The 27,921-nt window shown below is 45.6% G+C and overlaps 1 protein-coding gene across 2 annotated transcripts; it reads left to right on the top strand.

Annotated features, from left to right (window-relative positions):
- The first annotated feature begins 3,901 nt into the window (after positions 1–3,901).
- On the top strand, positions 3,902–27,579 carry rtf1 (RTF1 homolog, Paf1/RNA polymerase II complex component). 2 transcript variants are annotated; one of them, XM_060925199.1, is made up of 18 exons: positions 3,902–4,064; positions 8,470–8,580; positions 8,692–8,842; positions 8,990–9,194; positions 9,817–9,937; positions 10,037–10,148; positions 10,277–10,418; positions 10,579–10,756; positions 13,052–13,134; positions 16,307–16,394; positions 17,686–17,793; positions 18,143–18,220; positions 18,318–18,439; positions 18,521–18,578; positions 18,669–18,746; positions 25,291–25,389; positions 25,701–25,815; positions 26,603–27,579. In XM_060925199.1, exons 1-18 carry the CDS (start codon positions 3,981–3,983, stop codon positions 26,707–26,709), a joined length of 2,040 nt encoding a protein of 679 aa, XP_060781182.1. In that variant the 5' UTR covers positions 3,902–3,980; the 3' UTR covers positions 26,710–27,579. The 2 variants fall into 2 exon arrangements, with proteins under 2 accessions (XP_060781182.1, XP_060781181.1); XM_060925198.1 differs by having other exon boundaries at positions 25,698–25,815.
- The last annotated feature ends 342 nt before the right edge of the window (positions 27,580–27,921 follow it).

The following is a 27,921-nucleotide window of genomic DNA, read 5'->3' as shown; positions in this document are numbered from 1 at the left end:
AGACAACCATTCACACTCACATTAAACCTGCATCACACATAACCTGCATGTCTTTGGACTGTGGGGGAAAACCGGAGCACCCGGAGGAAACCCATGTGGACACGGGGAGAACATGCAAACTCCGCACAGAAAGGCCCTCGCCAGCCACGGGGCTCGAACCCGGACCTTCTTGCTGTGAGGTGACAGCACTAACCACTACACCACCGTGCCACCCCATAATAATAATAATAATAATAATAATAATTTACATTCCACGGTGTTTGAGTTTAATAATTAAATAAAACCCTGAATTAATATCATGACACTTCATCTTCATCCTGTGATCTGTGTTGTTTTTTTTTTACATTCTGGGTCAAACTGTACAGGTTGGACTTCTAAACAACCCATGCACACACTTCTTATTATTTTTTATTTTATTTATAAAACTACTTTTGTCTTTGTTTTTAATTATTTTATCTTCACTCAATCAACTTCCGGTCCTGAACAGTGAAGCCAATGCGGAAGTACTAAAATCTGCAGTTCCTCGAATGGCCGCTTGAGGCAGACTCCAAAAGCGAGTCAATTCTCAAAGACTCGTTTGTTAAAATGTCCAACTTGACAGCGGAAAACAAACATGTTTACAGCCTGGTCCAAAAAAAAAAAGGTTTCGATCTCTACAGCTAGTTTCCCCCTTCATGACAACTGTACGAGGGTGAATTTTATATAATTCAACAGTTTAAATTATATTGAGCCATGTTTATCCATAATTAAGGGCGGGGTCGATTTGAGTGACAGCTGGGTTTGTGTCATCTTGTTAGCCGCTGGCTGGCATTACCTTAGAACTCCAGCCAGATTCACCCCAGGTGATGGATTTATGTCACAGAGACTTTGTCTATTATTTTTACAGTCCAAGTAAAATATCTAGACAGCTCAAATCTCTGTACAGACGAGTGAAGCGTCCAAGCCGCCATATTACCACACCTGTTGTGTGTCCGTGGTTGACGTGTTAAACCGTCGTATCTGATCAAATTTGCCCCAAGAAAAGTATTTCCTGACTTTTTATTTTCCTTTCATTACCCCCTCTTATTTTCTCAACTTTACCCACATTACTTACATATCTTTATCGCGCTCCCCTCCACTGTTATTGTTTTTCCCTTTTCCAGTTCAGTCTCTGATCATTTTTTTGAGTGGTTCTTCTACGACTAGAATTATTACTACAGACATCTCATCTCATCTCATTATCTGTAGCCGTTTTATCCTTCTACAGGGTCGCAGGCAAGCTGGAGCCTATCCCAGCTGACTACGGGCGAAAGGCGGGGTACACCCTGGACAAGTCGCCAGGTCATCACAGGGCTGACACATAGACACAGACAACCATTCACACTCACATTCACACCTACGCTCAATTTAGAGTCACCAGTTAACCTAACCTGCATGTCTTTGGACTGTGGGGGAAACCGGAGCACCCGGAGGAAACCCACGCGGACACAGGGAGAACATGCAAACTCCGCACAGAAAGGCCCTCGCCGGCCACGGGGCTCGAACCCAGGACCTTCTTGCTGTGAGGCGACAGCGCTAACCACTACACCACCATGCCGCCTACTACAGACATTATTTCAGTTTTTCTCTTATACAGTGTATCTTTCTCTTTCGGATATTTCTTCTTCCTTTCTATTTAGGACAGTTGGACGTTACTTTTGTGGACCCTGACCCACATGCTGTCTCCATTTCTGTGGAAACCAGAATTGTTTTGTCATGTTGTAATGTACACTTTGTTTGTTTATTATTTCCAGGTTGGACTCCTGTAATGCCCTGCTCTTTGGAGTCTCTGCAAAGAGAATTAACCAGCTACAGTATGCCCAAAACTCTGCTGCAAGGGTGCTTACCTGGAACAGATCACGGGATCACGTCATTCGCTTCCTCCAGCACTTACACTGGTTCCCAGTCCAATATCACATCCAGTACAAAATCATTCTACTTGTTTACAAATCGCTCCATAACCTGGCCCCTTCCTATTTATCAAATCTCCTAACTCTATACAGACCATCTCGCACCCTACGCTCCACTGATGCCCAACTGCTAGTTATATCCCCCCCCTCTCGGCTTCAAGGCCCTGAGTGACAGGGCCTTTGGTGTGGCTGGTCCCAAACTCTAGAATGTCCTTCCACTAGCACTGCGCCAATGCACAACACTGTCTACTTTCAAAACTCTGCTGAAAACACACCTCTTCAGAATCGCTTTCCCCACTGCCTCTTAACTGCTCCAGGAAATGGCCTTTTCTGGATTCCACAGTGTTTAGTTTACTTCTTTTATCTTTGTACCATCCACCCACTTTGTGTTGCTCTTTCTTTGTGATGCGCCTTGGTATCATTCTTATATGCTTTTTTGTTACATAGTTCTGTCTGTGTCCCTGTTTTTCTTTGAGTATATAGTGTTCTTCGTGTTTGTGTATTGTTGCATACTGTATAATGTTGTTCTGGGATTTTAAACTGTCCAGTGTCCTTGGGTACCTTGAAAGAAGAAGAAGAAACCTTTATTTGTCACATGCACACTTCAAGCACAGTGAAATTCATCCTCTGCATTTAACCCATCTGAAGCAGTGAACACACGTGTATACACCCAGAGCAGTGGGCAGCCACACTTGAGCACCCGGGGAGCAGTCAGGGGTTAAGTACCTCGCTGGCCGCTAGGTTCGAACCCGGAACCTTCTTGCTGTGAGGCAACTGTGCTAACCACTACACCACCGTGCCACACTTATAAATACAATTCATTTTTATTATTATTATCTCTGTTATGGAGGCGGCACGGTGGTGTGGTGGTTAGCGCTGTCGCCTCACAGCAAGAAGGTCCGAGTTCGAGCCCTGTGGCCGGCGAGGGCCTTTCTGTGCGGAGTTTGCATGTTCTCCCTGTGGGTTTCCTCCGGGTGCTCCGGTTTCCCCCACAGTCCAAAGACATGCAGGTTAGGTTAACTGGTGACTCTAAATTGACCGTAGGTGTGAATGTGAGTGTGAATGGTTGTCTGTGTCTATGTGTCAGCCCTGTGATGACCTGGCGACTTGTCCAGGGTGAACCCTGCCTTTCGCCCGTAGTCAGCTGGGATAGGCTCCAGCTTGCCTGCGACCCTGTAGAACAGGATAAAGCGGCTAGAGATAATGAGATGAGACGAATAAATACTCCTCTTCCAACTACTACTAATAATAATCTGCAGTAATCTTCCTGGGCGGCACGGTGGTGTAGTGGTTAGCGCTGTCGCCTCACAGCAAGAAGGTCCTGGGTTCGAGCCCCGGGGCCGGCGAGGGCCTTTCTGTGTGGAGTTTGCATGTTCTCCCCGTGTCCGCGTGGGTTTCCTCCGGGTGCTCCGGTTTCCCCCACAGTCCAAAGACATGCAGGTTAGGTTAACTGGTGACTCTAAATTGACCGTAGGTGTGAATGTGAGTGTGAATGGTTGTCTGTGTCTATGTGTCAGCCCTGTGATGACCTGGCGACTTGTCCAGGGTGTACCCCGCCTTTCGCCCGTAGTCAGCTGGGATAGGCTCCAGCTTGCCTGCGACCCTGTAGAAGGATAAAGCGGCTTGAGATAATGAGATGAGATGAGTAATCTTCCTGTCCTGAATGTGTCCATGATGATAAAATGTATTGAATACTGTACATTATGATTAAAACACAAGCACATGCGTGTATAAATCACATGTCCGGTTCCCCCTCCAACGATTAGATGAATAACATGTCTACTTTTGGGTAGCTTCTTCGGCAGAGATATGACCGTATCTTTCCGATGTGCGTGGTAATATGGCGGCCAGACGTCTTCACTCTGATCGGCCAATGAGATATCCAGATACGGAGAGATCAGCGTCTTCAAAACAAAAACACGTAAAGCGCATGCGCACTCCTGCTTCCACTTCTGCGCACGCGTGGTGCATCTCTCTAGCGCCACCGTTTGTGTTCGTGTCCAATAAGCACGAGCGCATTCACCGCGGGTAGCTTAGCTTTGAAAGCTAACCATGGTGAACGTAAAGAAACGGAAAGGTCGGGTCGTCATTGATTCCGACTCGGAAGACAGTGCGAGCGATGACAATTTGGATCAGGTAAATAAAAACAAGAGAGAGATATTTATCCTTTCTGTTTCTACGCCAAAAAGTTGTGTGTGGGTTTTTAAGCTTTCGCTCGGGTAACATTAGCACGGACGTCCATCATGCTAGTAGTAACTGCGCTATTTTTTTTTTTAAACCTACCCGTAATGTTTTCAGTGTTTCTCGTAGGGCCGTACGTCACAGAGTAAGGTGCTCGGTGATTGGATGGGTGACTGGAATTGTGAAGTTCAAGCCAGTTGTGGTTCAGAAGGCGGGAAAACTGTCAGCTTATTATCATAAAGTGGGCAGGGTTTGTGTGAAAACGAGTGGGAAATATATTTCTACATAACGCAGGAGAAAAGAGCGCTAGCTAGCTAGCTGGCTGCTACATGAGCCTGTAGGCCGGGCAACTGTTTATTGAAAGTTCCCACATCAGAGCAAGATAACCAGGTGCACCATCTTGTACTAGTCTATTTTAATTTCACAGTAAAGCGCAGTGGATGTTTGTAAAAAGCACTGAACTCGGTCCTTCTTGGAGGTTTTGGGTGTTAGCCTGTTAGCTAGCATCCGCGTCAGTTAGCGTGCTCGCGCGTTTGTAAACATCAGGCTGATGAGCTGTGACACGAAGATCTTGTGGACTTGATTTGAGGTCTGCTGGGAGATCGGGAAGGTGCAAAGAACAGTCTGAGTTCGCTCAGTGCTGAAGACGGCGAGTTGTTTTGAGTCTTAAAAAGTAAACACACCCCAGGGTTGAAAATCTCATCAAGTCGCTCAGAGATTTTCACTTCATTTCCTTCTCGCTGGAGATAAAGCACCTTCGGAATGTTTCTGAAAGTCACTGGATCAGAGCTGTGTGAGCTCTCTGCTCCGAGAAATTCACTCATTTATTCAGTGAACCCGAGAACTAAACCCAGAACTGAGCCCCGTGTTGTCGGAGTTAATTTTATCCTGGTGGTGGATTTTGATGATGATGATGATGATGCTGGAAGTCAGCCACTGGGATATATCCGTCTCCTCGAGGGAGGATTATCCTCCTGACTATAAACACATCGCACATGTTCACCCCAATCATTCGGCTCCGGGTTCACACCAGACCCATTAATCCTGACAGCGATACCACAAAACAAACACAACATGCATAGGACCATTTGTTTCCAGGAGCACAAAATCTCCCAGGTTACGGAGTAAAACCCGTGTGTGCTTTTATGTTTGTTTGTTTGTTTTTTCGTCGAAATCAGGGAGAAATTGATTCTTTTGATTTGCTTGATGTCGAATATGATTCAACAAATCAGTAAATTTAAAAAAAAAAAAAAAAGTTGTCCTGATGGCGGCACGGTGGTGTCGTGGTTAGCGCTGTCGCCTCACAGGTCCAGGTTCGAGCCCAGCGGCCGGCGAGGGCCTTTCTGTATGGAGTTTGCATGTTCTCCTCGTGTCCGCGTGGGTTTCCTCCAGGTGCTCCGGTTTCCCCCACAGTCCAAAGACATGCAGGTTAGGTTAACTGGTGACTCTAAATTGAGCGTAGGTGTGAATGTGAGTGTGAATGGTTGTCTGTGTCTATGTGTCAGCCCTGTGATGACCTGGCGACTTGTCCAGGGTGTACCCCGCCTTTCGCCCGTAGTCAGCTGGGATAGGCTCCAGCTTGCAGGATAAGCGGCTCCAGATGATGGATGGATGGATGGATGGAAGTTGTACTGAAAGTCATTAATTGGTCAAAAATCGATCTGCAGAAATGTGAAACGTTTGATTCAGTAATTATACAACGAAGTATTGCGGAAAAACACGTTGTGCCACATCCAGGGCAGAACAAGTTCAAGTTCAAGTCAACTTTATTGTCAATAATGCCATATGTGCAGGACATACACAAAATTGAAATTGCGTTTCCCTCTTATCCGCAGTGCAAACAGTAATAAACATGAAATATAAAATATAGGTGTTGTTATATATAAAATGTATAACAATCCAGAAAGTGCAAATGTGGCAGTGTGAACAGAATTAATGGTATAAATTTTAAATGTGACGAATGACAATATAAACAGAATGAACAATGTAAACGGGAACAGCACAGAACAAAATGCACGCCTTGTTTGTTTATTTGATTCACTTCCTGCAGTTGAGTTGAATTCAGATTCACTGAATCGTTTCGCTTCAGCTGTGGCTCAGACACGCTCAGACCTTAGGTGAAGCATCCTGCCACATCGTAACAATCCTGAAAGCGCAACTTGCTGCAATGTAAAAAATTAGGTGATGGAAAAATCACTTTTTTTTTTTGTGCGGTTTTTAGTGCCACTAACAGCTCATATGAATTCCCTCTGAGACAATGATTATGAAGCGTCGGAGGGACGGGTCGTTCTGATTGCAGCATACAGGTTCAGAGAGAACGGAGCCAGAACCTCAACCCGCCTCCATGCTGCTTTTTCATCCGTTTTGTTCTTGCTATGAAATTCTGACATCAAAAAGCATCGCAGGCCAGGTTGCGGAGGTAAAAGTTAAAACGCCTGTGAAATTTGATTCAAAGAGTCAAAAGATTTCATGGTTGTTGCCACTGGCTTTTTTTTTTTTGTGAGAAAATGCTTCCTGCTTCATTTCTCAAACCGGAGTCTGTGTTGGAGAGATGCGTGGACCTTGGCGCTCTGGTGTCATAAACTTGATGGCATTATGCTGTCTTCCAGTAACCGGCTACTGAAGTTCATATGTTGGGAGTTTTAGGGAAATTGTACCCTCCATGTCATGCAAAACCATGGATTTTAGCGCAGACTTTTTTTTTTTGCAAAGAGAAAGCGGAAGTGAGGAGAGTCGTGGATGAACGCTCTGACCCATGATGTTAGTTCTGCGCTGGAGCTCAGCTGACGTTGTTCACATGCGTCAGCCAGTAGGAGACGTTTTCGCTGAGGCTCTGGTGATTTCATGTCGGTTTTGATGTTGCGACGATGAAGTCAAAACTTGTGCCGATGGACATGATGATGTGAATATCATGATGAATGCTATTCTCCTGAGAGATCACGATGAATAAAATGGAATCATAAGAAAACGATTCAAAGCAGCTGATATGTTAAAACTTGTGTAAGTTTTTTTTGTCTTTCATCCTTTCCAGTGTTAAATCAGTTATTTTTATTAACATTGGATAAAAAAAATAGTGAGGCCAAGAAAAAATAATTGTTTCCTATTACATCTTGAAAAAAAATAGGGTAGGTAGGTAGGTCTTTATTTTATTTTTTATCACACAAAATACCGGGTAGGTAGTTTTTTTTTTTTTAAATAAATTTTAGGTGTGGGACAAACAGTGGCACATAGCGGGGAAGTGTCGTTCTGTGACTCAACCATCCAGAACCAGGCCTAAGAAAACCAGTGAAGCTTGTGGAATACAGGATTCGGAGCCCATGGATAAAATATGGAGTGCTCGGACGCTTAAAGGAACTATAAACATAACTACAAATGTTGAACCTTAACTTTATTAGGAACACTCTGTTGTGAACTTGTATGTTTAATATGAATACAAAGAACAATCAAAAACATCTTTAGACTTTTGGACCTGCTATTATACAAAATGATCAATCAGTGCACTTTTAGTATTTTTGTTTTGATAGCTAACATTTTTTGAAACTCCAGCTTCCGTTTACATTCAAATGTCAGTGCCCGCAAGCCAAAATTGCTGAGCAGGCTTTCCAACGTGACTTCCATCGTGATATCGATACCGCCGTTAGCCTGGGCGCTGTGTGTATACTGTTTGCAAGACTCGTCCAGCGGAGGATGATAATGTTCGTAGAGTTCTTTTACAGTTGAAAACTTATAAAATGAACTTATTGTCTTACAATCTTCCGTGTGGTCGCAACCGATCACGGTAATCGAGAACACTTCGTTGGCCGCCATGATGCCTAGCGTTGTGTACAACACAAGCCGGAGTTTCCCGGAAAGAGGTCATGACGTCAGATTGAGGCCGTGAGAAATCAATGAGTGTTTCTTGTCCGATATATGCGTTTTAGAATTAGTCACTTGTCAGATCGACAATATTATGCAAATCGTAATGCAGATTTTTTTTTTTTCAAAATTTATTGTTGGTCGGCGAAAATACTTTTTTTTTTTTTTTAAACATCTAACAAAAAAGTCTAGGGTTGGGGCATTTTTTAAACGGTCGGTTGGGTAACCGGAAACAAACAATTATTTTTTCTTGGCCTGAACCTTTTGTCATGCCGGTTGCCCTTGTACACGCTGTGTTTTGTGGGTCCCAGCAGTGCATGTGAATGTGTTTAACTCTTGCTGATACAGTTCTCATGAACGCACCTTAATTCACTGATCTCACACACGTCCTGAGCGGTGGTTTGGATTCCCTCAGGTGTTGTGACTTGGACAGCAAAGTGACGCATGTTCGAAAACGTGCCCCGATTCACGGATTCATTTCTCGAGTCTCACCGTGTCTTTCCAGGAGCTGCTGAGTTTGGCCAAGAGGAAGCGTGTGGACTCGGAAGAACTGGAGGAACCCATCAGCAAACCTGCAGCATCTACAGACTCCGAGACGTCTGACAGCGATGATGAGGTACTTCACGCTGCTGTTCCACCTCGAGGCGGTCCTGTCACTGATTTTAGTTTCTCGAGGGGATCTGGTGACATTCTGCAGCTGTGATTTTGTGTGTGTGTGTATGTGTAGTGGACTGTCGGAGGCACCAAAGCCAAGAAAAAGGCAAAACCTGGTAAAGGCACAGAAAAGAAGAACCCTGCGAAGAAGAAAGTGAACAAGGCCGCTTCGTCAGGGAGCTCAAATGGAGACAGCTCAGCTGAGAGCTCCGCCCCCGAGGAGGGTGAGAGGGGTGGTGGTGGGGGATAAATTGGAAAACATCAAAGCATCTGTCACGTCTCTGAATGTGAATTTGTATCGGAGTTTTTAAAAAAAATTTTGTGTGCGAGTTGTTAACGTTACCTGTAAGATTTCGCTGACAATCACACAGGCGAGGTGTCCGACTCCGAAAGCAACAGCTCCTCCTCCAGCTCGGATTCGGACTCGTCCTCGGAGGATGAAGTGTTCCGGGACGGATACGGAGACGATCTGATGGGAGATGAGGAGGACCGGGCGCGGTTGGAGCAGATGACGGAGAAGGAGAGAGAGCAGGAGCTTTTCAACCGTATCGAGAAGAGAGAGGTTCTTAAACGCAGGTGAGGAGAACACACACGCGCTTCTGTGTGTACGTGCTCATTCAGCTTTTTGTTGTGTGTCTGATTAAAAACTTCGTGAGGCGTTAAGTGAGGTCCCTCTTGGTGCAGAACAAAAAGTCCCTGTGGTGGAGTCAGACCTGGTCTGGCTCCTCCTACAGAGGCGGAGTCTCTAAGTCCAGGGGATGGACTGTGGTTCAGGCCGGATCAGTGCATTTGATGTGTTGAGGGGAATCGGGGAGTTGGATCAGATCTAGCTCCACCCTTTTTGGATGAAACTTTTTGCTTCTGCAGCAATGATGTCGTCGGGGGCGGAGCTTCAGAGATGGACAGGAAAAAATGTCCAAGATGTCGAGTGGTCATGAGAGTTTGTCGCGCCATCTTGATGGGGGGAAAAAAAAGAAAGTCTGCAAATCTATTTAGAAATATTTGAGGCTTGTTTTGGATGTGAAAATTACGTCCTGACTTCTGTAACTCGCTTTAGTGTTGTATTTGAACACGCTCCGGTTTTACCTTACCCTGCTGTGCAGATGTGGACGTGACCCTCGGTTGTAAACGTGTGGCACGTCTTCGATCCACGTAATCTGTCACCCTGAACCTCTCCCGTGCTTTGTGCTTCACTCAGGTTCGAAATCAAGCAGAAACTCAAGACCGAAAAGAAGAAAGTCAAAGAGGAAAAGAAGAAGAAGAAGCAAGAGGAGGAGCAGGAGAAGAAAAAGCAGTCTCAGGTTACAGACACTCAGGTGGTGAGTTGATTTGCTGACCGAACCGTCTCACGTTTGTTGAGGGGCGTGTGGTGAGAAGTCGAGTGACGTTGCATGGCTTGCCTGTCGATCTGCTTTTAGGTGATGTCCCACAATAAAGAGAGGCGGTCGAAGAGAGACGAGAAGCTGGACAAGAAGTCGCAGGCCATGGAGGAGCTGAAAGCCGAGCGAGAGAAGAAGAAGAACAGAACAGGTTCGTGCTCCCGTGTTTATCGTCTTGATTTGTAAACACTGCTCGGTGTTTGCGAAGACGCGTCCAGAGGTTAGTACACTGTGTACGGTTTTCACCACTCAATTCAAGTTTGACCTTTAACCTCCCAGCTGAGCTCCTGACCAAACGGCAGCCGCTGAAGGCCAGCGACGTGTACTCCGACGACGAGGAGGAGGAAGAGGAAGACGACGATAAGTCCTCGGTGAAGAGCGACCGCAGCTCGAGGTTGTCGTCCTCCGATGAAGATGATGAGTGAGTGTGGCCTCTGATTTCTTCTCGTTTCCCCAGAGAGATGATTGAGTCAGAGTTTCCTGTGTTTTAGATTTAGATTGGTTCTGTGAAAAACCCCGAAGCATTACATGTTGTGTTGTGCGTGAGCTGTGATTGGCTCCTTTTCTCTCCTCCCCTTCAGGAAAGAGGCGACGCCCCCCAAGTCTCAGCCCGTGTCGTTGCCGGAGGAACTGAACCGCATCCGTCTGTCACGGCACAAACTGGAGCGCTGGTGTCACATGCCCTTCTTCGCGAAAACGGTTACCGGCTGCTTCGTGCGCATCGGCATCGGCAACTGCAGCAGTAAACCCGTCTACAGGGTACGAGCTACTTCCTGTTCCGAGGAGTTTTTCAACGCCATCATGGCTACCAGTCTGGTGTGTGTCGGAAACGGGATGAATGCAGCCTCGAGGTTGTGGGTTTGAGATGCGGACGCAGTCTCCTGAAGCTCGTCTTCAATTCTTTCTTTCTCGTCTTGCGTGTCCCATAATCCTGTGCGGCAGTCAGCCTGAAACATAATGTCCAGGAAAGAGATGTTTACGGAGGGATGGCGAAAGCGCAGGAAGAATAATTAAATAAACTACTGATGCAGTTTATAGAGATTAGAGATTCCTTTATGTTCCCGTTTCGATGAGTCTTGTGTATGCTGAATTAAATAATTAGATATTAAAGCGAGACGGCATTTCGATTTCATAAAGTTGGTGAAATTTAGTTCCGTCTGAAATGTGGTCATTGTGAGATGTTTATTTCTGTAATATCTCACAAAATATCAGGCCAATCTGCTGCAGGGAAGTTATTTAATTTGAGGGGATTAAAGCAAATAATGTGCATGAAATCGCTCGCGTGGCGCAGTCAAGCAGACAGAGGAAGTCCGTGTCCGTCTGCCATCTACAGGTTTCCCTTGGAGCGTGCACTGACAGTTCCATCATTCTGTCGCTAAACGAACAGCTGATCACACCGAGGTGCTCGCTGAGCGCCCATATTTATTAGTTTGGTCCTGCGTTTCCTTTCCTTCGTATAGAACATAACGTCTTCTCGCTTTCTTTCCGTTACTGTAGTCGCTCTTTCACGTTTCATTCGCACACTCGCGTCCTCCATTTTTCTCTCCTGTTTCAAATTTGTATCCCACAATGCCTTGTGTGAACGGGGAAAGCCCACCACGTGATGCATAATGCCGTATCTTGAATTGGGTCATGGTGAAGGAGGAAAAAATGGCGGAGAACTTAGGGACACATAGAGAGAAATTCATTAATTGTTCTATTTTAAAAAGTAATAAAATTGGATGTCTGTGATTTTGAATTCAGTAGCTTTCGGTCACTAAACAAAAATAATTTGGTGTTGGGAAAATTCTTTTTATGACCTAAATTTGAGAAATCTGAAAGGCAGTCTAGCTTTTAAAGTTAGTGAACTGAAGTGAGATGATTTTAGGCAGTTTAAAAAAAAAAAGGAAATGGATAGATACAATCTCATCTCATTATCTGTAGCCGCTTTATCCTGTTCTACAGGGTCGCAGGCGAGCTGGAGCCTATCCCAGCTGACTACGGGCGAAAGGCGGGGTACACCCTGGACAAGTCGCCAGGTCATCACAGGGCTGACACATAGACACAGACAACCATTCACACTCACATTCACACCTACGCTCAATTTAGAGTCACCAGTTAACCTAACCTGCATGTCTTTGGACTGTGGGGGAAACCGGAGCACCCGGAGGAAACCCACGCGGACACGGGGAGAACATGCAAACTCCACACAGAAAGGCCCTCGCTGGCCAAGGGGCTCGAACCCGGACCTTCTTGCTGTGAGGCGACAGCGCTAACCACTACACCACTGTGCCGCCCCAATTTTAGTTGAATAATCTGATATTTTTAATAACTTATGAATCAGAAAACTTGGACTGATCTGCAGAGGTGGTGTTGAATCAGAGATCTAAAAAAAAAAAATTAGCCAGTTCTATAAAATTTAAAATTTCAATTGAAATACAATATTTAAATTAATGCACTAAATTCTTTTTTTTCGACGTCCTGAATTTATCTAATGAAACCCAAATATTTAAGTTTTGAATGAAATAATTAAATTTTTTTTTTCTGACTGTTGGAGTTGAAACTTTTTTAAGCCTATTTATTATTTTATAAATGAAAAATTAATGCGGTATAACGCAAGTAAGTTTATCCTTTTATTTTCCCCATCACTTATATTCAGTTAAATCAAAGAATTTAATGATGGTATTTTATATTTTTAATTACTTTTTAAAATCAAACATTTTCTTGACCAACTTTTTGAATGGAAGCTAAAAATTAAAAGAAAAAATGTAAGTAGATTTAAAAAAAAAAAAAGGAATTGAGTTGTGAATTTTTCTATCATGTTTTGTTAAATCTAAGAATTTGAAACCTTCCACTTAAAGAATTGGATGTTTTAATTATTAATTCATGATTTGTTTCGTTATTGAGTAGTCCTTTTTCTTTCTTTCAGAAGCTTCTGTTTTTTTCGACAGATAAATACAATTTTTCAAATGAATTGTCATGAAAGTAATGTAGTTTGTTACTAAATTCCTGCGATCCTTTGTAAATTGTTCACTTCAGAGGAAATGTGTGTGTGTTCTTGGTGCTCGTTGCCAGGTGGCTGAGATCGTAGATGTGGTGGAAACGGCGAAGGTATACCAGCTCGGCTCAACACGAACGAACAAGGGGCTGCAGTTACGGTAAGCTGTCAGTCGGACACGTCTCAGTAACCTGTTACAGCCCGTACCTGAGAGTGAGGAGGAGAAATGATGTACACTACCGTTCAAAAGTTTGGGGTCACCCAGACAATTTTGTGTTTTCCATGAAAAGTCACACTTTTATTTACCACCATAAGTTGTAAAATGAATAGAAAATATAGCAGAGATGCCTACTAGTACGGATTGGGCGTATTTTGTACGGAAAAGTTACGTAAATACGATGTTACGGCAAACAGTGTTATTCTGTACGGAATTATTATAAAGTCTTAAATTCCAGTGAGTTGTTTTTAAATGTCCAAGCGACTTTTTCAATCCATGCGCGATTCACGGCTATTTATTTTTACGACAACCACACATGCTGTGTGTGACATGCGCAGATACCTCACGTTTGTTCGCGCTATTTTCGATACGGTAGAATGGCCGTGCATTACACCCAGTCAAAAGGGCAATGGATACGTGCACTGCAAACTGTGTAGAACTGACATTAACATCACTCGTGGTGGTCGCGATGACTGCACGCGGCATGTCAACTACAAAAAAAAACATATGGAGTATGCTGAAATGGCGAGTCAGGCGGAAAGTAAATCTGGGGGTATCCAGCGGTTTTTTACGAAATCTGTGGATGAAAAGACACGGAACGTGACCCGTGCTGAAGCGGTGATGGTTGACCTGTGCTTGGAGTTGAACTTGCCAATTAGTGCCATGAAATGTGAGTTAAACTTATTCAGTTTCTTTTTACATGTATGATTTTTATTCACTGAAATATCAAACACTGGCTGTACTTCTTTAATTCAAAGTCTTTTCAGTGTTGCAAGTGCAAATGTACATGTAGTATGATCAAAAACAGAATTTTATGATTAGTGCTGTTGGGATTGTGGCAAGAAATTGATCATTCCACTGTTTTCAATACAATTATAAATGTCATTTTATTCAATGTCTCTTCTGAAGCATTATGCTGAAGTATTTATATATTGGGACATTAAGATAACAATGTCAGACTCTCTTTGGCATGAAATAAGAAATTTTTTTTAATTTTATTAGAATCCGTTAACAGGTAGAACATTTTGCCAGGAAATATTATATAATACTTTTGAGGAGTTACATTCAATACCAGTGATTGGTAGTCAACCGTAATGTCTGCAAACAGGGAACACTATTGTATTTATAAAAATGTGATATATTGTATGCTCTAGAAATTTGTTGAGTGGAAATTCAGTTGAGATGGCTGCTCGCATTTTGTTTATTCAATTCACACAAAACAGTACTTTTTAATAATTTAAATGTTAAACATATTGGTATATACACCTCTTTATAATGGAAATGTGCATAAATTAATGTTACTGAAAGTCATTCCAAAATACTGAAAAATGTTTTCAAGAATACTGAAATTCAAAATTTGGGGTAGGCATCTCTGATATAGTCGAGACATTTTTCTGGCCATTTTGAGCATTTAATCGACCCCACAAATGTGATGCTCTAGAAACTCAATCTGCTCAAAGGAAGGTCAGTTTTATAGCTTCTCTAAAGAGCTCAACTGTTTTCAGCTGTGCTAACATGATTGTACAAGGGTTTTCTAATCATCCATTAGCCTTCTGAGGCAATGAGCAAACACATTGTACCATTAGAACACTGGAGTGAGAGTTGCTGGAAATGGGCCTCTATAGAGATCTTGCAGTCATGTGACCGGAAAGTACACAGCCGCCATCTTGTCTGTCAACAGCACCGCTGAATATTGCTGCACTCGTGTACAGAATGGATCAATTTTAACCGACGGACTACACGGCTCATTTTTCTAATGAACAGATAACTAGATATATGTCTAAAATAAACGATCTACAGATTAGTGACCCTTATGGCTTTCCGGATGTAGTTTTCACGACCGTGTCAGTGGATATGGAACTGCCAGAGGTGGAATACCCAGACGTGTATAATTACCTCATTAACTTTCCCTCGCTGTTCAGTGGTGAAGCACTGCGTGCTTATAAATCTCTGGACAGTTATCTTTACAGAAATTCAGGATTTGTCAGCGACTCAGATGTGGCATCTTGTAAACAAGAAAATGATCCTCACTGGATGGGTAAGTCACTTAAGTATCGAGTATAGCACTGACCAGCCGATTATAGAATAGAATAAGGCAATTCCAGCTGTAATTCCAAATCGTCCGTCTTGTTTACCTGGCGTTGGAGAGGTAGAGGCTTAGCAGTGGAGATTTGAGTGGCTGTTTTCTGGGCTTAGTCAACAGGCCGGCTCTGCAGCCTCACTTTTGCTTCCTCTCCCGGCGCGGCCTCCTTAGCTTTGCTTCCGATAACAATCCACGGAGACCCCGCTGGTCTCGCTATCTCGTCCGTAATGTTTTTTTTTTTTTTTTTTTTCTTGTCCGGAATGTTGTGCATGCGATGGAAATCGCTACAAACCGTCATTTTCTGCTGGAAACCAATGTCCAGTAAGTCCATACGGTTGTAGTGGATATTGAAGTCCGGTACAGACGAACAACACGCAAAAATACTCACAAAAAACATAAATGTGCACAGGTAGGGAGAGCTTGTAGCCGCAGCCGTTGTAGTAGAATTGTATATAGTAGGTTTTTCCAGAAGGAAAGGTAGAAGTAGAAGGCGGAAATATGGCGTTTGACCGACAAGATGGCGTCTGTCACAATCTGGATCGGCTGTGACGTCACATGCAAGTGCTCCATACACCTATGGAGATATTACACCAAAAACCAGACATTTGCAGCTAGAATAGTCATTTACCACATTAGCAATGTACAGAGTGGATTTCTGATTAGTTTAAAGTGATCTTCATTGAAAAGAACAGTGCTTTTCTTTCAAAAATAAGGACATTTCAAAGTGACCCCAAACTTTTGAACGGTAGTGTAGGTTCACTTCCCTGTGGTTCCAGTAGGAGGATTAGTTCTGTTGTGTCAAAGTCCAGATAATTAAATTGAGCCACTTATAGTTTGTCAACATAAACAGGGTAATTATTTTAAATCCAGGACCGCTGTAGGTTCTAAACCATGATGGAGCTTAGTGTCATTCACTCGCTGAGTGTGTGAGAGGTATTTTAAGGGTTAATTATTGACAAATGTTTACTGTCATTAGAGCTTGACCTTGATGTGCTTTTACTTTAAGTGTGTTTTTTTGTTTTTTTTCCGAAGACATGGCAACGACACCCGAGTGTTCCGGCTCGAGTTTGTGTCCAATCAGGAGTTTACAGAGAGCGAGTTCATGAAATGGAAAGAAGCGGTGAGTGATTTTACTCGGACTTGCGTTGCTGTTGTCTGGTCTAGTTTTAGTCCTGTTTGTATTGCCATAGTAACAGTCTCGGCTGCTCCACTCGCACCTCCCAGAGCGTCTGAGACGAACTGTACACCTCTCGGGGCTTTGAACCAGAATTTTTTTCCTATTTGTTCGTTCCGAACAGAAACGGAATTTTAACGTTTCCGGTTTTGGGTTCCACCATTAAATAGACGTTCCCGAACCGGTTAGAACAAAAAAATTTCGTTCCCAGAATGGTTAATTACGTTCCCTGTCAGCTGTTTAACAAATGGCTATAAAATGATGTCTCTGTCTCATCCAGCTTAAGCCAAATGTAGGCTAATTCTATTACAACCTTCATTAAATAAGACAAGAAATAATTCAAAATCGTTATTTCAAATGTTGGCGATTTGGATTCTCAGTATGTCTTCCCATCTACACAAACAGAAAAAGTGCCAAAAATGAAAGATAATTCGTTTAGTGTGTTACCAAAGGCTAGTCAGGCCCTATGCATTGATAGGCTAACAGAGGTTAACGTCATTTAATGTTCGCGAGCCTCTCATTAACGTGGACAAATATATTGATATCGTGTTTGAAACTGACGTTTTTGAATAACGATAGACTGCAATATTTACCTCTTATTTAAGATGTGGAGACGTGATAGTAGTCCACCCTCCCGCTCTCTCCATTCAGTCAGCGAACGTCACACAGGAAGTGAACCCCAGCGGGTCATAGAAACTTGCGCAGGAGAAGAATGACTTTTTTTATTTGTAGGCTACGGAAACTTTGAGGAACGAAATAAAAACCGGTATTAACCGGTTACCATTATTTTTAATAAGCGTTTCTGTTCCGGAACATAAAAAATAATAGTGTTTCTGGTTTCGTTTCTGTTCCATGTGAAGTAGAAAAGTTCCCGGTTTTCGTTTTCGTTCCTTGAACCGGTTCAAAGCCCTGACACCTCTCTGGCCACGGGATTCAGAATCTTAGCCAAGGAATCTGATTGGCTCTCTCTGTTTTCTATTAAATACTGACACTCGGAGCTCATCACGTCACACCTTCAGCAACGATCTGATTCGTCGTTGTCATGGTCAGGAAACATGGTTAGGTGGTAGCTTGCGTGGTCAGTCATTGAAACTCCGCCTCCTCTGTTCAAGGCTAAAGTTCATTCAGTACCGTGTTCTAACCGCTGGAGCAGCAGAATGAGTGTCTGGAAAACACGCTGGATGTGACGGGGACAGTGGAAGGTGTAATGATGTGAAATCCCGGTTCATTGTTTCAGATGCACGGTGCAGGGATGCAAATTCCGACCCTGGATGAAATCGGGAAAAAAGAGCAGTCCATCAAAGAAGCGGTCAACTACAAGTTCAACGACAAAGACATTGAAGATGTGAGTCACAGTTTTCTCTCTCTCTCCTCTCTTTTTTTTTTTTGTGTGTATTCGTTCATTAAATAATTACAAGTGTTGTCTGTACTTTTTTTCTTTCTCTTTCTTGTAATAGTTCTCTTCATTAACCTGAACGAGCTTGCACTCATGACAATAAAATAACAAAATGGTTCTTTGAGTTTACTGCAAGAAGTCCACAGAAACCCTGAAAACACTGATGATGGAACGTACAAAGATTCTCTTAAATCTGACTTTAAACTCGTTTCATTACTGTTTTTTAATCTCCGTTCAACTAAAACGCTCGTCATCGAAATTTTTGAAGAAACAATATTTTTCTGTGCGTCGTGAACAGATAGTGAAAGAGAAGGACCGATTCCGGAAAGCGCCGCCGAACTACGCCATGAAGAAAACGCAACTTCTCAAAGAAAAGGTGATGCTCGGTGAAGATTAACACCTCATCGTTTTTAATACGTGCTGCGAGGGTAAAGCTCGTCAGATCTTGAAGCATCAACCTGTGTGTGTGTTAGGCGATGGCGGAGGAGAGCGGTGATGGCGATAAGGTGAAGATGTTGCAGGATCAGTTGAACGAGCTGGAGGAGAGAGCTGAAGCATTAGACAGACAGAGAACTAAAAACATTTCTGCCATCAGGTAAGAAAAACACACGCGTATATTTGTCACAAGCCGACAGTCTGGGTGTGTTTCAGTAACGTCATTTTTCACCCTTCTCAGTTATATCAACCAGAGGAACCGCAGCTGGAACATCGTGGAGTCTGAGAAAGCCTTAGTGGTGCGTACAGGTTTCATACTGATGCTCCGAGTGCTCTGTGTTTTGTCACGGAAATTTCCAGAAGTGTCATTGCGGTTCTCTCTTTCTCAGGCTGAAGGTCAAAACTCCAAAAACCAGCAGATGGACCCTTTCACCAGACGCCAGTGCAAACCCACTATGGTGTCCAACGTAAGCTGTGCATTTTTTTTTTTCCTTAATTTTCCCCTGTTCCGGGGGGTGTTCATGCTGTGTGGTTTTTTTTTTTTTTTTTTAAGCCTCTGTCTGTCCATATTTCCATCTGTCCGAAAACCCTTTTTCTCAGCAGCCACAAATCATAGCCACTTGGTACCAAACTTCAGCTTGGGGTTCTAATACCATGTATAACGATACCGTTTTCAGGTCTGTCGCACATCAACTTCCTGTTTACCGACTGAATGTATGTACAAAACATATAGGGTGGATTTTGATGCTATTTCAAGAAGATAAGTGTCCGATTGCTTGCATTCTGATATCCGTGAGAGCAGGGGGATACGGAAGTGAGCAGTATCTCACAGTTGATCTTGTTCTTTGACAAATTATCCCTCGAACAAAGTCTCCAGAGGACTCGGCATGTCCCGACAGCCTGGAATACAATATGGAAGGCGGTCTGTTGTAGGAAAATAATCAGCAGCAGCGTGGTGTGATGAAGCAGCATCAGTGTTATTTTCCTTGGAAGTGTTTTTTATTCCTTTTAGATAAATGTCTCCCTCCTAGAACTGCCACCTTTTTGTGGTGGAGGGGTTTGTGTGCTTGAATGGTCCTAGGAGCTATGTTGTCGGGGCCATTAGGGTTTCCCAAGGCAGACAGGTCCTAGGTGACAGGCCAGACCAAGAGCAGTTCACCAAAAAACCCCTATGGAGAAAAAATCCAGGACCGTGACCTCGCCCGGTAGGACGCAGCCGGGGCCCCACCCTGGAGCCAGGCCCGGGGTTGGGGCTCGTATGCGAGCGCTTGGTGGCCGGGCCTTTGCCCATGGGGCCCGGCCGGGCTCAGCCCGAAGAGGTGACGTGGGCCCGACCTCCTGTGGGTTCACCACCCACAGAGGTAGCAGTAGGGGTTTGGTGCAGTGTGGATTGGGTGGCAGTCGAAGGCAGGGGCCTCGACGACCTGATCCCCGGACACAGCGGCTGGCTGTTGGGACATGGAATGTCACTTCGCTGGGGGGGAAGGAGCCTGAGCTTGTGCGGGAGGTTGAGAGGTACCGGCTAGGGATAGTCGGGCTCACCTCCACGCACAGCTTGGGCTCTGGAACCCAGCTCCTCGAGAGGGGCTGGACTTTCCGCTTCTCTGGAGTCGCCCGTGGTGAGCGGCGGCAGGCTGGTGTGGGCTTGCTTATAGCTCCCCAGCTCAGCCGCCATGTGTTGGAGTTTACCCCAGTGAACGAGAGGGTCGCCTCTCTGCGCCTTCGGATTGGGGAGAGGGCTCTTGCTGTTGTTTGTGCCTACGGGCCAAATAGCAGTATAGAGTATCCGGCCTTCTTGGAGTCCCTGGGAGAGGTACTGAGGGGTGCTCAGACTGGGGACTCCATTGTGCTACTGGGGGACTTCAATGCTCATGTGGGCGACGACAGTGACACCTGGAGGGGCGTGGTTGGGAGGAACGGCCTCCCCGATCTGAACCCGAGTGGTGTTTTGTTATTGGACTTCTGTGCTAGTCACGGTTTGTCCATAACGAACACCATGTTCGAGCATAGGGGTGTCCATAAGTGCACGTGGCACCAGGACACCTTAGGTCGGAGGTCGATGATCGACTTTGTAGTCGTTTCATCTGATCTCCGGCCCTATGTCTTGGACACTCGGGTGAAGAGAGGGGCTGAGCTGTCAACTGATCACCACCTGGTGGTGAGTTGGATCCGCTGGCGGAGGAGGAAGCTGGACAGACCTGGCAGGCCCAAACGTATGGTGAGGGTCTGCTGGGAACGTCTGGCCGAGCACTCTGTTGGGGAGGTCTTTAACTCCCACCTCCAGGAGAGCTTTTGGCCCAATTCTAATTTCTACCCCTCCCCCTTCCCCTCCGCCTTCCCCTTGGCCCTTCCCCTTGAAACTGAGCTACAAGGGATAGGGCTTGAAATTCAACCCTTACGTATTGGGATAGCCCTTCAACGATCGCATACGTCATCGCGTACCTCCGTCAGCGTTTACGTTAGCAAAACGCGACCAAATGCGTCATTGGCTGCGACCAGCCGCTCCAGTCAGAGCCAGAGGCAGAACCAGAAATCTCTGCTGGCAGGGTGTGATTTGTTAACTAACACCACTGAATGGGATATCTTTGGCGCTTCGTGCACCACATCCGACAGAATGAGGTGTCAGAACACTCATGTAAACAATAAAAGCGAGAATAACAGAACAAAACGTACGCAGTCAAGCAACCGAAAACAATACTCACTCCCAAAGCTTTTTAGCAGCAGCTTGGATTTCAGAAATCACTGCTCATTCTCAGCTCGAAAGCGAATCAAGCGGCGTGTTTCCTCTGGATAACAACTTAAAACACGTAAATAATGGAGAAAATACATTTATGACAATCTTTCGCCGCGGGAACCGCCATCTTTCTGAAATCCGCATGAAATCTCGCTGAAATCTGCATGGCATTGTGGGAAATCACTCAAACCCCTTCGTTCGGAGTCAGCTCCAGGAAAATCTCCGTTTGGAGGGGTACAGAAGCCCTACCCCTTCCCCTCCGCGTTAACTGGGATTGGGATACCCCTAACATGAACGCGCAAAATGGAGGGGAAGGGCCAAGGGGTTGGTCCAAGGGGTGAAATGGGATTCGGCCTTTCCCAGCTTCCGAGGGAGGCGGGGGACATTGAGTCTGAGTGGACCGTGTTCTCTACCTCCATTGTGGACGCAGCTGTTTGGAGCTGTGGCCGCAAGGTCTCCGGTGCCTGTCGTGGCGGCAATCCCCGAACCCGGTGGTGGACACCGGAAGTAAGGGATGCCGTCAAGCTGAAGAAGGAGTCCTATCGGGCCATGTTGACCTCCGGGACTCCTGAGGCAGCCAACAGGTATCGGCAGGCCAGGCGTGCTGCAGCTTGGGCAGTTGCGGAGGCAAAAACTCGGAACTGGGAGGAGTTCGGGGAGGCCATGGAGAAGGACTATCGGTCAGCCTCGAAGAAATTCTGGCAAACCGTCCGGCGCCTCAGGAGGGGGAAGCAGTACTCTGCCAACACTGTTTACAGTGCGGGTGGGGAGCTGTTGACCTCGACTGGGGACATTGTCGGGCGGTGGAAGGAATACTTTGAGGATCTCCTCAATCCCACCGTCATGTCTTCCACTGAGGAGACTGAGGCTGATGACTCAGAGGTGGACTCGTCCATTACCCAAGCCGAAGTCACTGAGGTGGTTTGCAAGCTCCTCGGTGGCAAGGCACCGGGGGTGGATGAGATCCGCCCTGAGTATCTCAAGTCTCTGGATGTTGTGGGGCTGTCTTGGTTGACATGCCTCTGCAACATCGCGTGGCGGTCGGGGACAGTGCCTCTGGAGTGGCAGACTGGGGTGGTGGTCCCTCTTTTTAAGAAAGGGGACCGGAGAGTGTGCTCCAATTATAGGGGAATCACACTTCTCAGCCTCCCAGGGAAAGTTTACTCCAGGGTACTGGAGAGGAGAATTCGACCAATAGTCGAACCTCGGATCCAGGAGGAACAATGCGGTTTTCGTCCTGGTCGTGGAACACTGGACCAGCTCTATACCCTTCATAGGGTGCTCGAGGGTTCATGGGAGTTTGCCCAACCAGTCCACATGTGCTTTGTGGATCTGGAGAAGGCATTCGACCGTGTCCCCCGTGGTATTCTGTGGGGGGTGCTTCGGGAGTATGGGGTTCGGGGCTCTTTGCTAAGGGCTGTCCGGTCCCTGTACGAACGGAGCAGGAGTCTGGTTCGCATTGCCGGCAGTAAGTCAGACCTGTTCCCAGTGCATGTTGGACTCCGGCAGGGCTGCCCTTTGTCACCGGTTCTGTTCTTAATTTTTATGGACAGAATTTCTAGGCGCAGCCAGGGGCCGGAAGGAATCCTGTTTGGGAACCACAGGATTTCATCTCTGCTTTTCGCAGATGATGTCCTGTTGGCTTCTTCAAACCAGGACCTTCAGCATGCACTGGGGCGGTTTGCAGTCGAGTGTGAAGCGGCTGGGATGAGAATCAGCATCTCCAAGTCCGAGGCCATGGTTCTCGACCGGAAGAGGGTGGCTTGCCCTCTCCAGGTTGGTGGAGAAGTCCTGCCTCAAGTGGAGGAGTTTAAGTATCTCGGGATCTTGTTCACGAGTGAGGGAAGGATGGAGCGTGAGATCGACAGGCAGATTGGCGCAGCCTCCGCAGTGATGCGGTCGCTTTACCGGTCCGTCGTGGTGAAGAAGGAGCTGAGCCAAAAGGCGAAGCTCTCAATTTACCGGTCGATCTACGTTCCGACTCTCACCTATGGTCATGAGCTTTGGGTAATGACAGAAAGAACAAGATCGCGGATACAAGCGGCTGAAATGAGTTTCCTTCGCAGGGTGGCTGGGCGCTCCCTTAGGGATAGGGTGAGAAGCACAGTCACTCGGGAGGAGCTCGGAGTAGAGCCGCTGCTCCTCCACATCGAGAGGAACCTGCTGAGGTGGCTCAGGCATCTTTTTCGGATGCCTCCTGGACGCCTCCCTGGGGAGGTGTTCCAGGCATGTCCCCCCGGGAGGAGGCCCCGGGGAAGACCCAGGATACGCTGGAGGGACTATGTCTCTCGGCTGGCCTGGGAACGCCTCGGTGTTCTTCCCGAGGAGCTGGCCGAGGTGTCTGGGGAAAGGGAAGTTTGGGCTTCCATGCTTAGACTGCTGCCTCCGCGACCCGGTCCCGGATAAGCGGAAGAAGACGAGACGAGATAAATGTCTGATTTTGTTTTCGAGTTACGTTTACTGTTGCGGAACGTCCAGGAAACAAATTATTTCCTGTTGTCCGTTGCATTATCACAGCTATAAAGCTAGTTCCTTCACCAGCCTCTCTTTTTTTTTTTTTTTTTTTTTTTTTTCCCTCTCCGTCTCGCAATGTTAGTGAGAAACCACAAAGTCTAAACAGTAAAACTGACCGCTTTACCTCGACACTGAAACTAGAGACTCCTTCTATAAACGTTAAATGTCGTCTTCACCATATTGATGATTACGCGTCCCTGTGATGGAGACATTCCTGAAGAAGCAAGAACACAATAGAACAAGTGCATTAACAGAACCTTGTGATTTGCAGCTGCACTGCCTGATAGTAGCGGAGCTCCTGAGTGGAGCCCCATAGGCATAGAGTGTGGATACATAAAGAAACCCATCGAGGAGTTTTCTGATGGTTTCGGCCCTGTGCGTGCCTCCACCATGCCAGTGTTAAAGCCAATTTATGCTGATAACCCAGTCCTCGCAGATGGCGTCTGTATAGCCCCCCCACCTTCGCAGACGCTCTGCGCGCACCTCCCAAAAATTGACCACCGCAGAAGCCTCGCAGACAAGAGGGCTCTGATTGGTCCACTCTTCATCCGCTGTACACGCACTTCCTCTTCCCTACTTTCCCGGTTTGGTTTGTTTTCACGACCGCCATTTTTAAAAACACGAGCGAAGATGGAGCAGCACGAAGAGCGGTTGATCGAGGAAGTGAGGAAGTACGTACATCTATACGACTCCAGTTCTAGTCATTATAAGTAACCGGAGGATAAACACTCCACTAACCACACCCACCAACTATTCCTAGCGACTTCGCGCCCCCTTGCGTTGTGGCGGTGAATAACATCGCGCACGCCTATTACTCCCCGCTCAACGATAAATTACAACTGTCTGCGAAAAGCTACCTGCGAAAGCCTTGTAGCAAGAACATGCAGAGGCCCTTAGTAATTGCCAGTCCTACACACACCGCCTAGTGGCCAGTGTTAGTAATTGCCAGTCCTACACACACCGCCTAGTGGCCAGGGTTAGTAATTGCCAGTCCTACACACACCGCCTAGTGGCCAGGGTTAGTAATTGCCAGTCCTACACACACCGCCTAGTGGCCAGGGTTAGTAATTGCCAGTCCTACACACACCGCCTAGTGGCCAGGGTTAGTAATTGCCAGTCCTACACACACCGCCTAGTGGCCAGGGTTAGTAATTGCCAGTCCTACACACACCGCCTAGTGGCCAGGGTTAGTAATTGCCAGTCCTACACACACCGCCTAGTGGCCAGGGTTAGTAATTGCCAGTCCTACACACACCGCCTAGTGGCCAGGGTTAGTAATTGCCAGTCCTACACACACCGCCTAGTGGCCAGGGTTAGTAATTGCCAGTCCTACACACACCGCCTAGTGGCCAGGGTTAGTAATTGCCAGTCCTACACACACCGCCTAGTGGCCAGGGTTAGTAATTGCCAGTCCTACACACACCGCCTAGTGGCCAGGGTTAGTAATTGCCAGTCCTACACACACCGCCTAGTGGCCAGGGTTAGTAATTGCCAGTCCTACACACACTGCCTAGTGGCCAGTGTTCTAGCCAGTAAAGAAATAAAACAAAAGAGGTTGGTTATGATATAAGAAAATTCTACAACCCAGAAACAGATGGGAGCTCTGCTTTTAGGCAGTGACTAAATCTTTATATTATAAAATTAATCACCTGCCTTCTGACCAATCAGAATCCAGCAAATCAAGTTAATTCGTTCATTCATAATGTTTCATCTCCTCTTCCTGCTAGTTACTCAGTCAGTTTGTTTTCTTTTTCCATTTCCAGGCCAGAGACCCATCAGTCCACGCTGCGATTCTTGCCCATCTTAATCAGAAATACGGTTCCGGTTCTGGCCAAGACAACGCGCAGCAGGTCAACAAACAGGTGAGCCGAGAAGGAGTTCCACCCGAGTGCCCCTTCAGTCTATTCATGATGGAATAAACCTGGAAGATGGATAACATGACATGACCAAGAAATGTTTTTAATCCCATCACTGCTCCTAAAATAATGCTCGTTGTCTTGGAGTCTGTAAGTGTACTCCTGACACAGTACGAGTTCCTGTTGGCTGTGAGCTGGAATAATGGAATAAAAACAGTTCTTGCTGGCAGATTGGGACATTTAGACCCAGCGATACATTGCCTTATTTTTAAACCAGTCATATCAATACTATTGTCTGAACTCTGTGTGTGAAGCAGGGTCCAGCGAACCAGAGGGATAAAGACCTCACAAAAACCACCAGCGACCTCTCGGAGGACCTGTTCAAAGTTCATGACTTCGATGTCAAAATCGACCTCCAGGTCCCCAGTGCTGGTGAGTCTGACCGTGTCTCGATGTTTCCTGCTTGAGAGATGCGCTGACACTGTCCCCTTGTGTTCTGTCCCATAAAATGGAGCCCGTTTGGAGTTGTAAAATATCGCTCTGTATTTATCAAACATTAGACAAGTATAATCAGCACGTCACCATAAATCACGATGCAAATTTGGCGATTCAAATTGACGAAATAAAAATGAATCCTGATTTTTATCAGGCTGTGTAATCTTAGTTTTCCCTTGCTGTAATTGTGTTTAGACAGCAGAGGGCGCAATAATGTACAATAGTAGGACTACACGTGACTTCACATAGCTGTAATGCTGCAAAAACCCAAGCGCGCATATAAATGTACAAGAGCTGTTGTGATTTGTGTACAACTAGATTTAACAAGAAATCCTTTATCAATTAAGTGTCAAGTCTCGCACCACAGATAACCTTAATGTTCATGATAATTAGACGGCGATTAAAACACAGTTCTCAGACAGTTTGAGCAGGTCAGCTGGAAAACTTGTTTTCAGGTGATTTTGTAAAACAGTTCGATTGAAAATATTTTTAGCCCCATCAGCGAGATGAAACCTCACCCCTTTTCGGTGTTAGCAAGTCTGATCAGGAAAAGGCTCTTGCCTAGCCTGGATTATGACCTGATTGACACTGAGATTTTATGATGCAGCCACACCCGTCATGTTCATGACTCGGATTTCACTCCATTTTTCTGCATTTCCTTTTCTTTTGAAAACATCTAGGTTTTTATATTTAAAAATCCAGACGTGTGTGTCTGTGTGCGCAGAGACAAAGTCCTTGTCGGTGAGCTCCAACTCCTTGCCGGTGAAGGACGGAGCCCCTCGCCGCTCCCTCAACCTGGAGGACTACAAAAAGAGACGAGGCCTCATCTGATGCTCCTGTCTTCCAGCTTCCCCTCCATCGAACTCCTGTGTGTGTTAGTCATCTGCACCAGGGAGCTCGATGCTGCCCCCCACCTTTGTCCCGTGTGTGTGTGTGTGTGTGTGTGTTGGGGAGGGGGGAGTTGAAGAGAAGTGTGAATGTGAGCTTGTACACATGTAAACCTTTTGTGTGTGTGTGTGTGTAATAGAGAGAGAATGAGCGAGTGTACATGGTGACAGTGTGAGACATCCATCTGATGCGAGACTGCAAACTACTTGTGCAGTTTTTGTGCACAAGTCTTCTGAAAATGAAATACGAAAATCCCGTGGAATGTGGCGGCTTTTCCCCCCTTCCCGCATAGCCGTACTTTATAGGAGAGAAATCGTCCACTGGTTAATTTATACATGAGTACCTGACGTTCTGTGTCTACTTTTTTTTTTTTTTTAATGTTCATTCAAGTCTTGACAATGCTATTTAAATAAACCATAAGTACTTGGAGGATTTTTATGAACCATTTTTCTTCCTCCTGAAGATTTTTAGTGCACGTGTGTGTGTACGCTTTTTTTTTTTCTCTCTTTTTAATTTTTTTTTTTTTGTTTGGATTAGGCTTCAGTCCTGGTGTCTTCTTGAGAACAAACATGAGACCAAGAATGACGTCACTTGTGTAATGGACAAAATCTCTTCACTTGTATGAAATACTTTTTTTTTTTTTTTTCCTCTTTGTACTTCAGCAATCTTTGTTCCACTCAGAGCTGATGTGTGACTATTATTGGTTATTGATGATGTTTTCTGGTCAGTTCTCGTATTCATGTGGCATGCTTTGTAAATAAGATTTGGCCATTTGGGATGAGTGCGGCAACAATAAAGAAGCACTGTTTCGTACCAGTTGTGGAAGTGTGGAGTTTTTTTTTTCTGCCTGTTAAAATACATATACTTTAAAAGTGAATTTGTAGTGATAGTGCAGTGTTAGTGACTGTAGAGATTTCTAAATAGAATTATGCTGAATTATTTCTTAAATATTTTCAGTATGTTTAATCTTGAGGCGGCACGGTGGTGTAGTGGTTAGCGCTGTCGCCTCACAGCAAGAAGGTCCGGGTTCGAGCCCCGGGGCCGGCGAGGGCCTTTCTGTGTGGAGTTTGCATGTTCTCCCCGTGTCCGCGTGGGTTTCCTCCGGGTGCTCCGGTTTCCCCCACAGTCCAAAGACATGCAGGTTAGATTAACTGG

The sequence above is a fragment of the Neoarius graeffei genome, chromosome 7 (genome assembly GCF_027579695.1).
Source record: "Neoarius graeffei isolate fNeoGra1 chromosome 7, fNeoGra1.pri, whole genome shotgun sequence".
In the NCBI taxonomy this organism is placed as follows: Eukaryota; Metazoa; Chordata; class Actinopteri; order Siluriformes; family Ariidae; genus Neoarius; species Neoarius graeffei.
The sequence above is the reverse complement of the archived record's forward strand: the minus strand, read 5'-3'. Positions and strand labels throughout refer to the sequence as shown.

Excerpts from the sequence above, each read along its gene's own strand:
- rtf1 (XM_060925198.1), top strand. The coding sequence starts at position 3,981 with ATGGTGAACGTAAAGAAACGGAAAGGTCGGGTCGTCATTGATTCCGAC. Across the intron at positions 10,419-10,578 it reads TCCTCCGATGAAGATGATGA|GAAAGAGGCGACGCCCCCCA; the intron begins GTGAGTGTGGCC and ends CCTCCCCTTCAG. Across the intron at positions 18,440-18,520 it reads AAAAACATTTCTGCCATCAG|TTATATCAACCAGAGGAACC; the intron begins GTAAGAAAAACA and ends CACCCTTCTCAG.